This window comes from Anoplopoma fimbria, chromosome 24, assembly GCF_027596085.1.
Source record: "Anoplopoma fimbria isolate UVic2021 breed Golden Eagle Sablefish chromosome 24, Afim_UVic_2022, whole genome shotgun sequence".
In the NCBI taxonomy this organism is placed as follows: Eukaryota; Metazoa; Chordata; class Actinopteri; order Perciformes; family Anoplopomatidae; genus Anoplopoma; species Anoplopoma fimbria.
Window position 1 is genome coordinate 210,001 of NC_072472.1, and position 15,433 is coordinate 225,433.

Sequence of the window (15,433 nt, forward strand, 5' to 3'; positions counted from 1 at the left end):
TTCCTGTTCAGCGCTGACGAACCAGGAGACGGGCAGCCTCTTCCTCAACAACGAAGACGAGCTCCCAGAATCCAGAGCGGTGATCGAGAAGGGAGTGGCGTGGGAGTACAGCAACACCGAGGAGCATGAGTCCATCCAGACCACCGGGCCTCTGAAATACGGAGTCCTGCTCATGGTCAGTCCGTCACCACAGGAACATAAGTCCAACAACCTCACTTTCTATTTGAGTCTAAACCTGTGTTTCTGTGCGTCAGGTCCGTTCCCATGGAGACGCCAAGGTGACGGTGTCCTATAAGTACGTCATCCAGGACAGTCTCCGGTCCTCGCTGGAGTCCAACCTGGTGCAGGAGGACGCCATCTTCTACGAGTGGGCGCTGAAGAAGTGGTCGCACTGCTCCAAGCCCTGCGGAGGAGGTACGCATCGGTCTGGTACTTAGCAGGGTCATGTGGGTAACCAGGGGAACCGGGGGCATGAATGTTAACGGCGTTGTCTGGTTGTCAGGGAAACAGTACACAAGGTTCGGCTGCAGGAGGAAAGCCGACGGGAAAATGGTTCAGAGAACGTTCTGCTCCAACATCAACAAACCGAGAGCCATCAGCCGCACCTGCAACACCGACACCTGCAGCTCACCACGGTAACAACCACAGCTCACCACGGTAACAACCACAGCTCACCACGGTAACAACCACAGCTCACCACGGTAACAACCACAGCTCACTACGGTAACAACCACAGCTCACCACAGTAACAACCACAGCTCACCACAGTAACAACCACAGCTCACCACGGTAACAACCACAGCTCACCACAGTAACAACCACAGCTCACCACCATAACAACCACAGCTCACCACCGTACTCACCATGGTAACAACCACAGCTCACTACGGTAACAACCACAGCTCACCACGGTAACAACCACAGCTCACCACAGTAACAACCACAGCTCACCACCATAACAACCACAGCTCACCACCGTACTCACCACGGTAACAACCACAGCTCACTACGGTAACAACCACAGCTCACCACCGTAACAACCACAGCTCACCACCGTAACAACCACAGCTCACTACAGTAACAACCACAGCTGACAGAAAATGTCCTCGGACCAATTCTCATTCATGCTGAGAACAACTCATTTGATTGGTCTTCCTGGGGCTGTTTTCATATCAGGTAACCGCTGAGTATCTGACTCTAGGTCTTGAACTTTGGTCGACTTAACAAACTACTTCATCAGAAAATGATTAAGATGACATTACATTACAGTCATTTAGCAGACGCTTTTATCCAAAGCGACTTACAGGAAGTGTATTCAACATAGGTATTCAAGAGAACTACTAGTCACCAGAAGTCATAAGTGCATCTCCTTTCTTAAACAAGCATCTTAAAGCATAAACCAGAGCAAAAGTATAGTGCAGAAGCAAATTACTACGAAAACAATAATTGCAACAGACTAATACGAATAGGATAAGTGCAATAAATGAATACAATAAGTGCAACGAGCTGATATGAATACAATAAGTGCAACAAACTAATACGAATACAATAAGTGCAACAAACTAATACGAATACAATAAGTGCTACGAGGAAGGCTCAGGGTAGTACTTCTTTATCAGGGTAGTACTTCTTTATCAGGTAGTACTTCTTTATCAGGGTAGTACTTCTTGAAGAGGTGAGTTTAAAGATGGGCAGTGACTCTGCTGTCCTGACCTCAGTGGGGAGTTCATTCCTCCACTGAGGGGCCAGGACAGAAAGAAGCTGTGACCGGGTCGATCGGCCGCAGGGACCTCTGAGCGACGGGGCAACCAATCGCCCCGAGGCAGCAGAGCGAAGTGGTCGGGCGGGGGTGTAGGGCTTGACCAAGGCCTGGAGATAGGAAGGAGCTGTTCCTTTCACTGCCCTGTAGGCTAGCACCAGAGTCTTAAACTGGATGCTCCTACAGGGAGCCAGTGTAGAGAAGGGGAGTTGTGTGGGAGAACTTGGGTCATTGAACACCAGACGTGCTGCAGCTTTCTGGACGAGCTCCAGAGGTCTGATGGCCGACACCGGGGCTCCGGCAAGTAGTGAGTTGCAGTAGTCCAGGCGGGAGATGACCAGAGCCTGTAGAGCACCTGCACCGTCTCCTCAGGGAGGAAGGGGAGAATCCTCCTGATGTTGTAGAGGAGGAATCTGCAGGAGCGTGTGACTGATGCAATGTTTGCTGAGAGCGACAGTTGGTCGTCCAGGGTCACACCCAGATTCCTCACAGTCCGAGTTGGCGTCACCACGGCATCATCAATGGTGATGGACAGGTCTCAGCGGGCAACCCTTCCCCGGGAGGAACAGTAGCTCGGTTTTGTCCAGGTTGAGCTTCAGGTGGTGTGTCGCCATCCACTTCGAGATGTCAGCCAAGCACGCAGCAATGCGTGCCTCTACTTGGGTGTCACCGGGAGGAAATGACAAGACCAGCTGGGTGTCATTGGCATAACAATGGTAAGAGAAGTCATGCGACCGGACCCGGTCGGACCCAGAGATGTTGTGTAGAGCGAGAAGAGAAGGGGGCCCAGAACTGAGCCTTGTGGAACCCCCGTAGTCAGCATGCGTGGTTCCGACACGGCCCCCTCCATGTCACCTGGTAGGATCGGCCTGTCAGGTAGGATGCAAACAGGGAGAGTGCAGAGCCTGAGACGCCCATCCCCTCGAGGGTGGAGAGGAGGATCTGGTGGTTCACCGTGTCAAACGCCGCTGACAGGTCCAGGAGAATCAGGACAGAGGAGAGAGAGTTCGATCTCGCGGCGTGAAGCGACTCTGTCACCGCAAGGAGGGCCGTCTCTGACGAGTGACCCACCTTGAACCCGGACTGGTGGGGGTCCAAGAGGTTGTTCTGGTGGAGGTAGGAAGACAGTTGTTTAGAGACAGCGCGTTCAAGTGTTTTGGATAGAAAGGGTAGAAGAGAAACCGGTCTGAAGTTCTTGACATCAGAGGGGTCAAGTGATGGTTTTTTCAGAAGGGGGGTGACTCTGGCAGTCTTGAAAGCCGAGGGAAAGCATCCCGAGACGAGAGATGTGTTGATGAGGTGGGTGAGGAAAGGAAGGAGTTCAGTGGCAATAGACTGAAGAAGAGGGGAGGGGATCGGGTCAAGGGAGCACGTGGTGGGGCGGTTAGATGTAACAAGGTCAAGGACCTCGTTAGGGGAGAGGGGAGCAAGATAGGGTAAGATGGGGTGTGGAGAGGGAAGGGGGAGCTGAGGGGGAAGAGCTGGAGAGGGTAGAGAGGGAGAGGGTGGACAGGGAGAGGGGGCTGAGAGAAGGAGGATCTGATATCGTTTACCTTCTTGTCAAAGAAGTTGGCGAAATCATCAGGGAGAAGGGAGGAAGTAGGAGGAGGGGGTGGGGGTTGGAGGAGTGAAGAGAAAGTTTTTTAGGATTGGCAGCAGAGGTTAGGATTTTAGAGCGGAAAAAAGCCGCTTTAGCAGTAGCTAGAGAGGAGGAAAAAGTGGAAAGGAGAGATTGGAAGTTAAGAAGGTCCTCCGGGAGTTTGCCTGTTCTCCATTTACGCTCAGCCGCTCTTAGGCTCCGTCTATCAGTACGCACTGAGTCCCACAGCCATGGGGCAGGAGGAGTTGGGCGTGCAGGCCTGGAGGTGAAGGGACAGAGGTTGTCCAAAGAGGAGGAAAGGGTGGAGAGGAGAAGATCAGTAGCAGTATCGGGGGATAGGAGAGTGAAGGATTCAGGGTCAGGGAGGGCAGAGGTAACGGAAGAGGAAAGATCAGCGGGGGAGAGGGAGCGGAGGTGACTACGGGTAGAAACCATGTGGGTAGGTGGAGGAGGTAAGGGGGGAGAGGAGAGGGAGAGGGAGTAGGACATGAAGTAGTGGTCCGAGAGCTGGAGGGGAGTGACAGAGAGGTTAGCAGTAGAACAGTGTCTAGTGAAGATAAGATCCAGCTGGTTGCCGGCCTTGTGGGTAGGAGGAGAGGGAGAGCGATAGAGGTCAAAGGAGGAGAGGAAGGAAAGCAGAGGTTCTAACTTATCAGTCTGGACGTTGAAGTCGCCGAGCATGATGAGCGCGGAGCCATCGTCATGGAAGTGCGAGACTAGTGTGTCAAGCTCCTCCAGGAACTCACCAAGAGGGCCTGGTGGGCGATACACAACAGCAATGGTGAGCTTGACTGGATAAGTGACAGTAACAGCATGAAATTCAAAAGAGGAAGGGGAGAACTGTGGAACAGAGACAAGAGAGTATTTCCATTTTGGGGAAATTAGCAGGCCAGTGCCACCACCTGGCCTCGCAGCTCTGGGAGTGTGAGAGAAGGAGTACACATCTGACAGAGCTGCGGGTGTGGTGGTGTTTTCTGGTGTGATCCAGGTCTCAGTTAGAGCAAGAAAGTTGAGGGAGAGCAAGGATGCGTAGCCTGAGATGAACTCAGCTTTCGGCACTGCCGACTGGCAGTTCCTAAGCCCCCCCGACACCACCTGCTCACCATGGGCTGAGAGAGTGGGATAGATGGGGTTAGTGGGGTCACGGCACCTGGGAGTGACCCACTGTCTACGTGACCACCGGACAGAGGAACAGACAGAAATAGGATGCAGACACATGGTAGTCAGTATAAACAAGTTACTGACCCGCAAGTACACGCTGGAGAAGTCATTGCTTGAAGAAGTCGCCCTGTTGCCTTTGTTCGCCCTAGCCTTCGTTTGCCCGACGCCTCCAGTCACTAGCAGTGGTTAAGGACCTACCTACTGATTGCTCATTGTCTGCCAGGAGTGTAAGCCACTCCCCCTAGCAGTTAAGAGGACAATTGACCTATTGAAACTAAAGCACACCTCTCAAAGCAGTTCCTGATTACAGCAACAGCACAAACAACAGAATCAGCAACAAACACTAAGACTTTTAAGCAGGCTTGGTACAGTTAAGAGCAAATTATGAAAGCAAGAATAATATACTTAGTCTATCCTAGCAGAATCAAGTAGTTCAGTATCCCTCCAGAAGTCAAATACACTGACAAAATGTGACAAAATGTCAAGATGTGAATGGATACAAAAATGGTGACTTAATGTTCAACCAATCAAATTTTAATAATGTAGATAAACACTTCCAATGATACACTAAAGATAAAAAAATATAACAGGAAATTGTTGCAATAAAATCTCAAATCCCAAAACTTCATACACAGAATTTATTTTCATATATTTAAAATATTTAAGAGAGTGCATTACATAAACACTGTACAAGATTGAATAAACCCACTGACTAGAACATAAAGAAGAAGAGCCCGGTTTATTGTCTGAAATGCTTCTGTTTCTGTCCTTCAGCTGGGTGACGGGGGAGTGGGAGGACTGCAGCGCCACCTGTGGTCAGACCGGGTGGCAGCGCCGCTGGGTGACCTGCCAGCAGATGTCCAGCAGGGGACAGCGCTCAGTGCACAGCAAACTCTGTGGTGAGGACCGGCCAGAAGGGAAACAAACCTGCAATCGTTTACCCTGTCCTGCTTCCTGGAGAGCTGGGCCCTGGACCCCGGTACGAAGACTGGAATTACTCTCAGAGACACAAAGTCATTTTACCACCAGGAATCCTGAAAAATGGTTGAACTACCTCAACCTTTTCTTTTTATGGACTATGTCTGCCTTCCTTCTCTCTGGACTACCTCCAAGTTCCTCCTTTGGACTACTTCTTACTCCTCCTTCTGGACTACTTCTACATCACTCGTTCTGGATTATCTCTATATTCATTCTTTCTGGACTAGTTTGTACTTCCTTCTCTCTGTAATACTTTTGACTTAATTCTCTCTGAATTACCTCTAATTTCCTCATTCTGGTCCTACCCTTAGTTCAATCTTCCTTGACTACCTCTTATCCTCTCTTTCTAGACTACGGCTATCATCATCGTTCTGGACTACTTCCCCTCCTATTTTTTTGGACTACCTCTAAATTCCTTCTTTCTGGACTACCTCTATGATTCTTCTTTCTGGACTACTTCTAACTTCCTTCTTTCTGGACTACTGCTGACTTCCTTCTTTCTGGACTACCTCTAAGTTCTTTCTTTCTTGAGTACTTTTAACTTCTTACTTTCTGGACTATTCCTAACTACCTTATTTCTGGAGAACCTGACTTCCTTCTTGTTGGACTACTTTGCATCCTTATTTTAGGACTATAACCAACTATTTCTTTCAGGACTACCTCACGCCCTCCTTTCTCGACTAAGTTAAACATTTTTCAGGACTACCACCTAACTTGTCCATAATAAACAGTAAATCCAGATCAATAACCGATCAGTTTAGAATCTGAACATCTGAGTTTGACTGATATGTTTATGTTCGTAGTGTTCAGTATCATGTGGAAACGGGACTCAGGAGCGCCAGGTTGCGTGTTTGAGTCCTGAGGGTTCAGCCCGTAACTGCAGTGACCCTCCACCAATCAAGACCCGCACCTGCCAGCCTCACCCCTGTAGCGGTAGGCATCGACCAATCACATACCAAATAGTTGTGCACTGAGGGAGGGATGCTGGGAGTTGTAGTCTGTGTGTAGCTGACTGTGTGGTTGTCTCCCCCTGCAGGCGACCAGAAGAACGCCATCATTAAGTGGCTGTCCAGGTCCAACCCAGACTTCCCAGCTCCGAAGATCTCCTCCAGTAAATCACACATATTCAGCCTCTTCCTGCTTTCTGCTCTTCGCTTCCCTCCTTCTTTGCAGTAGATTGTGATTGTTAGTCAGGTTCTTGTAATGGTTTAAAGATTGATTGAGTATTATGGGGTGTATTGACTGGTTCTGCTGGATCGCAGCAGGATAGAAAACTGTTGATGGTTTTATCTGCAGTGACTCAGATCCCATCATCTGGATCATCAACATCCCGCAGGTGTAGATACATTCTGTAGAGTTGGCACAAATTCATCTTTACAAGAAAATAAATCTGCCCAACAAGATGAAAGCTCACCTGACTCCGCCTCTCCAGGTGATTAATACCAGGTGTGAATGAAGGGCTGAGATCTGATGACATGTATTCAGGTACACATTATACTACTAGTGGTGACTGTTAGGGAACTTTAGTCTTCAACATTTGTTCCAAACGGCCTCTCAGTGAAGGCAGCTGGTTCTTTACCACTAAACATATTCATAAAATGTTAGCTACATCTGGTACGATTCCTTTATTGACCCTGATGAATAAACCTGAAAACATCACGTTGGTCTCACTGATCACATGTTCTGCTCTGGTGGTCAATCTTGTCTCCAGGGCAGCGTTGCCGTGGTGACCGCTCCGTGTTTTGCCGGATGGAGCAGTTGAGTCGGTACTGCTCCATCGCTGGTTACCGTCAGATGTGCTGCAGGTCCTGCAGCGAGGGAAACATCAGCAACTCCAGCAACTCCAGCGACTTCAGCAACTCCAGCAACTCCAGTGACTCCAGCAGCTCTTTCCCAGTGACGGCCACCAGCAGGTCGGAGCTGGAATGTTCCACTAAAATCACGAAGGCATCTTAAACTGATCGGATGTCGCTGATCTTTCTTTTGTTTTTGTTTTCTTGTAGTTCCTGGAGTGTAACCACGGAGACGATGACTTCAGCATCCGCCTCTATCGGCGACATCACCAGTGACATCACCAGTGACATCAGCAGGCCGCCTCCCACCATGACTGTGTCTCCGCCCCCGACCAGCAGGAGCAGCACCGACTTTGTGTACGTGGATTACGAAGATTACAACGATTACTCATCCTACGAGGATCCTTCTATTCCCTCAGACCGTCCTGCTATCAGTCCAACCACTACCACCACTACTACTACTACCACCACTACTACTACTAGTACCACCACTACTACTACTACTACTAATACTAATACTACCACTACTACAAGACGACCAAGAAAAACTGCTCCCCCCAATTTATTCAAGAGGAAAACTCCCACAATGCCCCCCGTGGTAACAGCTGAGGGTCAAAGTCCAGCCCCGTCTGCCGTCCCAGAGTTCCTCAGCACCACGACGTCAGCTGACCCTGATGACATCATCACCGCCATGTCGTCACCGAACCGAACGTCAGAAGGGAGGAGCCTTCAAACAGCAGCCGAACCTTCGCCAACATGGTCATCCTTCTTCCCGCTCCCTAAGAAGGAGAACAACTCGGTGGACGAGGTGCCGTACCGGATCGTGGGATTGGACGGAGACGTGAGTAGAGGACAGAACTACTTTGTGCCGCGGATGCCTCCGACCCGTGAGCGAACGCAGAACAAACGGATCCAGCAGCTCCTCAACGAGAAACGACGAAAGGATCTTGTGAGGAGAACCAACCGGAGCAGAGAAGGCCGGACTGATGGGAAACAGGGATTATAAAAACACATAAACATTTCTGTTTTCTTTTTATCATTCACTCGTGATGACGCATGTGCAGCTTGCTCACTTCCTGCTAACGCTAACGAACTCTTAACGAGAAACAGACTGCAGAGCCGACGAGACAAAGTTTACAGACAAGCTGAAGTCCAGACGTGATCCTTAAAGGTTTAACTGTTGAAACCAGAACATTCATGATGTAACAAAAAATCCTGTTTCTCAATAAAGCAAAGTCTCATCCAGGCGCTGATGTCAACACGACTTGTGTTAAAGGTTCTTCTCTCTCTCTGAGGGTCACATGTTCGGATTGATGCCACCTCTCATGTCTGTACTGCAGCTGTTAGCTTAGCATAAAGACTGGAAACAGAGGGAAAAAGATAGCTTAGTTTAGCAAATAGACTGGAAACAGGGGGACACAGCTAGCTTAGCTTAGCATATAGACTGGGAACAGAGGGAAACAGCTAGCTTAGCATAAAGACTATAAATAAAGAGGGAAACAGCTAGCTTAGCTTAGCATAGAGACTGAAAACAGAGGGAAACAGCTAGCTTAGCTTAGCATATAGACTGAAAACAAAGGAAACCAGCTTGTTTAGCTTAGCTTAGCATTTATACTGGAAACAGAGGGAACCAGCTAGCTTAGCTTTAGAGCTTAGCCCGGCTCCTCTAAATTGTAATAAATTAGCATATTTTATCCGGTTTGTGTCAGAATCTGAAGTGTAGAGACGATAATTCTCTCTTTTAACGGGGAAATTGTTTGTTAATTAAAACCTGTAAAACAGAAATGTACTTCAGTTTTTGTACAAAACAATCCACATAAACCTAATTTCCCAAAACTCCTTTGAACACAAACCTGGACCACATTCTGGTTCTGGTTCTCAACATGTGAGCTGTAAATATTAGCTCTGAAGCGGTTTCTCTGAACATCTCGTTCTGTTTCTGGATCAGTTTGACCTCCGAGCTGTTTGATGTTTGTGCGTCATGAAGAGCAGCTGCTGGTCTGTTTAACATCAAACTGAGCTCCGATCAGATGAGTCAGTTATTCATGGTTCACGTGTGAGGATCAGTGGAAACAGCTGGAGAGGAATCAGTTAAATCATCTTCTCACAAACAAACAAAGTTATGAAAAACTATGAAGGATGAACAAAACAAAAAGAAACTGAAGAAGTGCAAGAATATTTGTTGTTGGTTAGATAATCTGAATTTTTATATGTTTTTATATTAGATACATTTAATATTTGACTATTATTGATAAACAGCTGCATTTAATGTTTAGCTGGATTATTTTAACTGTTTTTCATATAAAACTGAGTTATTTTTCATAAGGTAAATGTTTTTTTAAAATAGGTAAAGTAAAAAGTACAATATTTTCCTCTGAGATGAGGAGGGGTAGAAGTAGATCGTAAGAGAAACGACAAAGTACAGGAACCTTCCATCTAGTACTGAAAACCACTGAATACGTTTAGTCAAGTACTGTACTTAAGTACAATTATGAGGTACTTGTACTTCACTTGAGTTTTTCCATTATCTGCCACTTTCTACTTCTCTTCCACTCCATCTTAGAGGTACATATTGTACTTTTACTGCTCTTCATTTATTTGATATCTTTAGTTATTTAGCAGATTCAGATTATTAAACTAAATATAATCCACTCATGAATGTTTATGTACTATTATATATTATACTAAGTCAAATGAGCTCCACGTTTACCGCTGAAACACTAATAATAAACACAATAATCTAATATTCACTGCATCATGAATATTTAATAATAAACACAATAATCTGATATTCTCTGCATCATGAATACTTAATAATAAACACAATAATCTGATATTCTCTGCATCATGAATACTTAATAATAAACACAATAATCTGATATTCTCTGATGAATACTTAATAATAAACACAATAATCTGATATTCTCTCTGCATCATGAATACTTAATAATAAACACAATAATCTGATATTCTCTGATGAATACTTAATAATAAACACAATAATCTGATATTCTCTGATGAATACTTAATAATAAACACAATAATCTGATATTCTCTGCATCATGAATACTTAATAATAAACACAATAATCTGATATTCTCTGATGAATACTTAATAATAAACACAGTAATCTGATATTCTCTGCATCATGAATACTTAATAATAAACACAATAATCTGATATTCTCTGATGAATACTTAATAATAAACACAATAATCTGATATTCTCTGATGAATACTTAATAATAAACACAGTAATCTGATATTCTCTGATGAATACTTAATAATAAACACAGTAATCTGATATTCTCTGATGAATACTTAATAATAAACACAATAATCTGATATTCTCTGATGAATACTTAATAATAAACACAGTAATCTGATATTCTCTGATGAATACTTAATAATAAACACAATAATCTGATATTCTCTGATGAATACTTAATAATAAACACAATAATCTGATATTCTCTGATGAATACTTAATAATAAACACAGTAATCTGATATTCTCTGATGAATACTTAATAATAAACACAATAATCTGATATTCTCTGATGAATACTTAATAATAAACACAGTAATCTGATATTCTCTGATGAATACTTAATAATAAACACAATAATCTGATATTCTCTGATGAATACTTAATAATAAACACAATAATCTGATATTCTCTGATGAGTACTTAATAATTCAATAATTGATGCAGAGTGGTGCCTGTGAGGATGAACTCTGGGCTCTTAACCCGCCGCGCTGCCTGCCGCGCTGCCTGCCGGGTAAGACTCCGGGCTGAGCCGCCCTCGCCGCGTCCTTCACAGAGAAACTAAGATGGCGGCCGCAGCAGTGAGGCGCGTGGGCGGCTCTCTGAGCGCGAGCCTGAGGGAGGTGCGCGTGCAGCTCTGCCAGACCTCCGCGGCCAGCAAAGGAGCCAGGTGAGGGGGGTCAGGGGTCAAAGGAGCCAGGTGATGTTATTCTAATGGCTAACATTAGGTTAATAACATAGGAGGGTCAGGAGCCAGGTGAGGGGGGTCAGGTGAGCAGGTGAGGGGGGTCAAAGGAGCCAGGTGAGAGGGGCCAGGGAGCGTGAGGGGGGGGTCAGCCAGGTGAGCAGGTGAGAGGGGGGGTCAGGTGAAAGGGGGGGCCAGGTGAGTGAGAGCATTCAGGTGAGCGAGAGGGGGGCCAGGTGAGCCGCTACCGGACGACCCGGAGCACTAGCTGTTAGCTTCATCCTATGAATATTCTAATGAATGCTAACAGCTAGCTGCTAGCATTCATTAGAATAACATAGGAGAAGCTAACAGCTAGCTGTTAGCATTCATTAGAATAACATAGGAGAAGCTAACAGCTAGCTGCTAGCATTCATTAGAATAACATAGGAGAAGCTAACAGCTAGCTGTTAGCATTCATTAGAATAACATAGGAGAAGCTAACAGCTAGCTGCTAGCATTCATTAGAATAACATAGGAGAAGCTAACGGCTAGCTGCTAGAAGCTAACAGCTAGCTTCTAGCATTAGAATAACATAGGAGAAGCTAACATTAGGCTGTGGCACACGAGGTAGAGCGCTCGTCCTATAACCACAAGGTCGGTGGTTCGAACCCCTCTACAGCCAACATGCCGAGGTGTCCTTGAGCATCTAACCCCCAGTTGCTCCCCCACTTAATTTCCCCACTGTGGGACTAATAAACTTCCTGTAAGTCGCTTTGGATAAAAGCGTCTGCTAAATGACTGTAATGTAATGTAATGTAATGTAAAGGCTTAGTTATTATTATTATTATTATTATTAACAGTTAGCGGCTAACATTCATTAGAATAACATAGGAGAAGCTAACGGCTAACAGTTAGCAATTTCCTTCAGGGTTTAGGGGGACACTGGGGTTTAAGGGGACACTGGGGGGTTTAGGGGGACACTAGGGGGTTTAAGGGGACACTGGGTTTACTGGGGGACACTGGGGTTTAAGGGGACACTGGGGTTTAAGGGGACACTGGGGTTTAGGGGGACACTGGGTTTAGGGGGACACTGGGGGGGTTTAAGGGGACACTGGGGTTTAGGGGGACACTGGGGTTTAGGGGGACACTGGGGTTTAGGGGGACACTGGGGGGTTTAGGGGGACACTGGGTTTAGGGGGACACTGGGGTTTAAGGGGGACACTGGGGTTTAACTGGGGGGACACTGGGGTTTAAGGGGACACTGGGGTTTAGGGGGACACTGGGTTTAAGGGGACACTGGGGTTTAGGGGGACACTGGGTTTAAGGGGACACTGGGGTTTAGGGGGACACTGGGGTTTAAGGGGGACACTGGGGTTTACAGGGTTTAGGGGGACACTGGGTTTAGGGGGACACTGGGTTTAAGGGGGACACTGGGGTTTAAGGGGGACACTGGTTTAGGGGGACACTGGGGGACACTGGGGTTTAGGGGACACTGGGTTTAAGGGGACACTGGGTTTAGGGTTTGGGGGGACACTGGGTTTACAGGGGACACTGGGGTTTAGGGGGACACTGGGGTTTAAGGGGACACTGGGTTTAGGGGGTTTCAGTTTTGGGGACAGGGGGGTTTAAGGGGACACTGGGGTTTTCCAGGGACACTGGGTTTAGGGGGACAGGGGACACTAGGGGGACACTGGGTTTAAGGGGACACTGGGGTTTAGGGGGACACTGGGTTTTAGGGGGACACTGGGGTTTAAGGGTTTAGGCCAGGGGTGGGCAATTATTTTTCCCAGGGGGCCAAATGAGCAACTGAAAATGTGTTGGAGGGCCGGGCCAAAATGCCGAACTCAATTATGCATAATATACATTTTATTTCTATATAAAAAGCAGTAAATGGCATTGTTTTGACCGCTGGTAAGAGTGTATGTTATTATTTGGCAATTAAAAGGTGAGGTTAGCTTTCAAAAATATCATTTATTCAAATAGAACTTCCAAAATGATAAACAAAATGTGAAACATTTGACTCATTTTCAGTCACTTTAATAACAAAGGGCATTTTGAGTTTCATATCCTATTGAAACAAGGATTCTTAGCTTTCTAAAGACATCACATCATCTTTGTAGCCAAAATAAACAAGACATGTCACTGAACTGTGGTTGTAAAGAACAGTGTCCCAGTTTTGTAGCCTTTTTGACTTTACATGCCTATATTAAACATTTAATGTTTTCAGAACTGTGCAAAAAAAGAGAAAGATCAAGTGTCCCATTTCACTTGTTATATTTCCACATTTTAGTGTTCTTCAGTTCTTTTTTTTTACTGTGCAGAAAAAAAGCTTTGTAAAACAGCCTTGTTGTTTTTCTAGCTTTGCTAGTAAACCCGTTGATGTCCGCGGTTTAACATCAGTCAAGTGTTTGTATTTCTCGGCATGTTTAGTCTCGTAATGCCGTTTCAAATTGTCCTCTTTAAACACTGACATGCTCCCCACAAACCAAACGCACAGGTTTACTTGACTTCAGTAAAGTAAACCTGGTACAATGCCCAGGTCTGGTTTAGGGGGACACTGGGTTTAAATGTTTAGGGGGACACTGGGTTTAGGGGGACACTGGGTTTAAGGGTTTAGGGGGACACTGGGTTTACTGGGTTTAGGGGGACACTGGGTTTAGGGGGACACTGGGTTTAGGGGGACACTGGGTTTAAGGGTTTAGGGGGACACTGGGTTTTTAGGGGGACACTGGGTTTAAGGGTTTAGGGGACACTGGGTTTAAGGGGACACTGGGTTTTTTAAGGGGGACACTGGGTTTAAGGGGACACTGGGTTTAGGGGGACACTGGGTTTAAGGGGACACTGGGTTTAAGGGGACACTGGGTTTAGGGGACACTGGGTTTAGGGGGACACTGGGTCTGGACCAAACGGGAACAGCTTCCTGTTTCAGTGTCAAGACTTTCACAATAAAAGCCTCCTCTCTGTTTTCCAGAGACTTCGTGGAGCAGCACTATGTGACCCTGAAGAGGGCCAACCCAGACTTCCCGATCCGCATCAGAGAGTGTTCTGGAGTCCAGGCCCGGGTCTGGGCCCGATACGGTGAGTCAACACTCCAGCTGCTCTCACTGAACTATATGTATATCATAATCACTATAACAATCATAATATATATATATATATATATATATATATATATATATATAGAGGGTTATTTTTTTACACACATATTATATTGCTTGTGATCAGTAAACATCTGCATTAATATTCTGATTGATACGATCAATAATAATGATCTTTTTGTTCAGATTTCGGTAAAGAGAGCAGCGTCTCCGTGGACAACATGTCAGCTGATCAGGTGGCCGGGGCTCTGCAGACTCTGGTTCAGTCCAAACCCTGACCTGGAGTGGTTCAGTCCAAACCCTGACCTGGAGTGGTTCAGTCCAAACCCTGACCTGTCAAGTGGTTCAGTCCAAACCTGCTCCATTCTTTCAGTTTGTATGTAAATGTGGTTAATGAATAAACCTTAATATTAATGTCGATCTGTTTCCTGCTGCAGAATGTTATTATATTTCATTATTATTTAATTATTATTATTTAATTATATTTTATAATTGTATAATAATGTTATTTGTCTTACTTTATATCATCTGGATTATTAAGAGGTTTAACTGGTTTAGATTAGTTTTACTCAGCATTAGATATGTTATTGTTGTTATTATAACTGAAATGTTCCGATACAGAACCTTCTTCATTTTAGAGGCTCCTCTGATTATAAATATCTAATTTATAAATATCTAATTTATAATTCTAAATGTCTTATTTTAAATTATAGATATCTTTTCTTTATTTATAAATATTTTTTTTATAGTTATATATCTATTCTTATATATATTATTATAAATATCTCATTGATAATTAAAGATATTTATTATTATAAATATATTTTTTAATCCGATATTTCAGGTCCATTGGTTTGAACCAATTTGTTTCAGGTTCACATAAAGATCTCATGTTGAATATTTTACATCTATGTTCGGTGTGATCTCTTGCTGAATATTAATATCTTCATTATTTATTTTAAATCTCATCTGTTGTTCGATTAGTTGATTAAAGGAGAAAGTGAAACACCAGCTGGGCCTGGAGAACCTTCAGCAGCAGGAGGAGCAGTGAGTCTGTCGGCCTGAAGGGGGCAGCAGAGCAGAAACACAATCACTATAACAATCATAATCA

At 45.2% G+C, this 15,433-nt stretch overlaps 2 protein-coding genes across 4 annotated transcripts in view; both read left to right on the top strand.

The window, feature by feature from the left end:
• The window catches only part of LOC129113069 (A disintegrin and metalloproteinase with thrombospondin motifs 2-like), a 25,812-nt gene extending 17,257 nt beyond the window's left edge, over positions 1-8,555 (top strand). For all 3 annotated transcript variants that reach the window (XM_054625196.1, XM_054625194.1, XM_054625195.1), the window contains 8 exons: positions 12-175; positions 255-414; positions 503-635; positions 5,295-5,499; positions 6,302-6,431; positions 6,535-6,609; positions 7,210-7,411; positions 7,502-8,555. In XM_054625196.1, coding sequence (XP_054481171.1) covers positions 12-175; positions 255-414; positions 503-635; positions 5,295-5,499; positions 6,302-6,431; positions 6,535-6,609; positions 7,210-7,411; positions 7,502-8,297 — 1,865 coding nt within the window. In that variant the 3' untranslated portion in view covers positions 8,298-8,555. The remainder of the gene's footprint in view (positions 1-11; positions 176-254; positions 415-502; positions 636-5,294; positions 5,500-6,301; positions 6,432-6,534; positions 6,610-7,209; positions 7,412-7,501) is intronic.
• A 2,531-nt stretch (positions 8,556-11,086) lies between these two features.
• Positions 11,087-14,730, top strand: LOC129113995 (NADH dehydrogenase [ubiquinone] 1 alpha subcomplex subunit 2-like). Its single transcript, XM_054626494.1, has 3 exons — positions 11,087-11,227; positions 14,196-14,302; positions 14,509-14,730. Exons 1-3 carry the CDS (start codon positions 11,124-11,126, stop codon positions 14,598-14,600), a joined length of 303 nt encoding a protein of 100 aa, XP_054482469.1. The 5' UTR covers positions 11,087-11,123; the 3' UTR covers positions 14,601-14,730.
• Positions 14,731-15,433: the final 703 nt, after the last annotated feature.

Coding starts and splice junctions, on each gene's coding strand:
- LOC129113995 (XM_054626494.1), top strand. CDS start 11,124: ATGGCGGCCGCAGCAGTGAGGCGCGTGGGCGGCTCTCTGAGCGCGAGC. Junction 11,228..14,195: donor GCGGCCAGCAAAGGAGCCAG/GTGAGGGGGGTC, acceptor TCTGTTTTCCAG/AGACTTCGTGGAGCAGCACT. Junction 14,303..14,508: donor CCGGGTCTGGGCCCGATACG/GTGAGTCAACAC, acceptor CTTTTTGTTCAG/ATTTCGGTAAAGAGAGCAGC.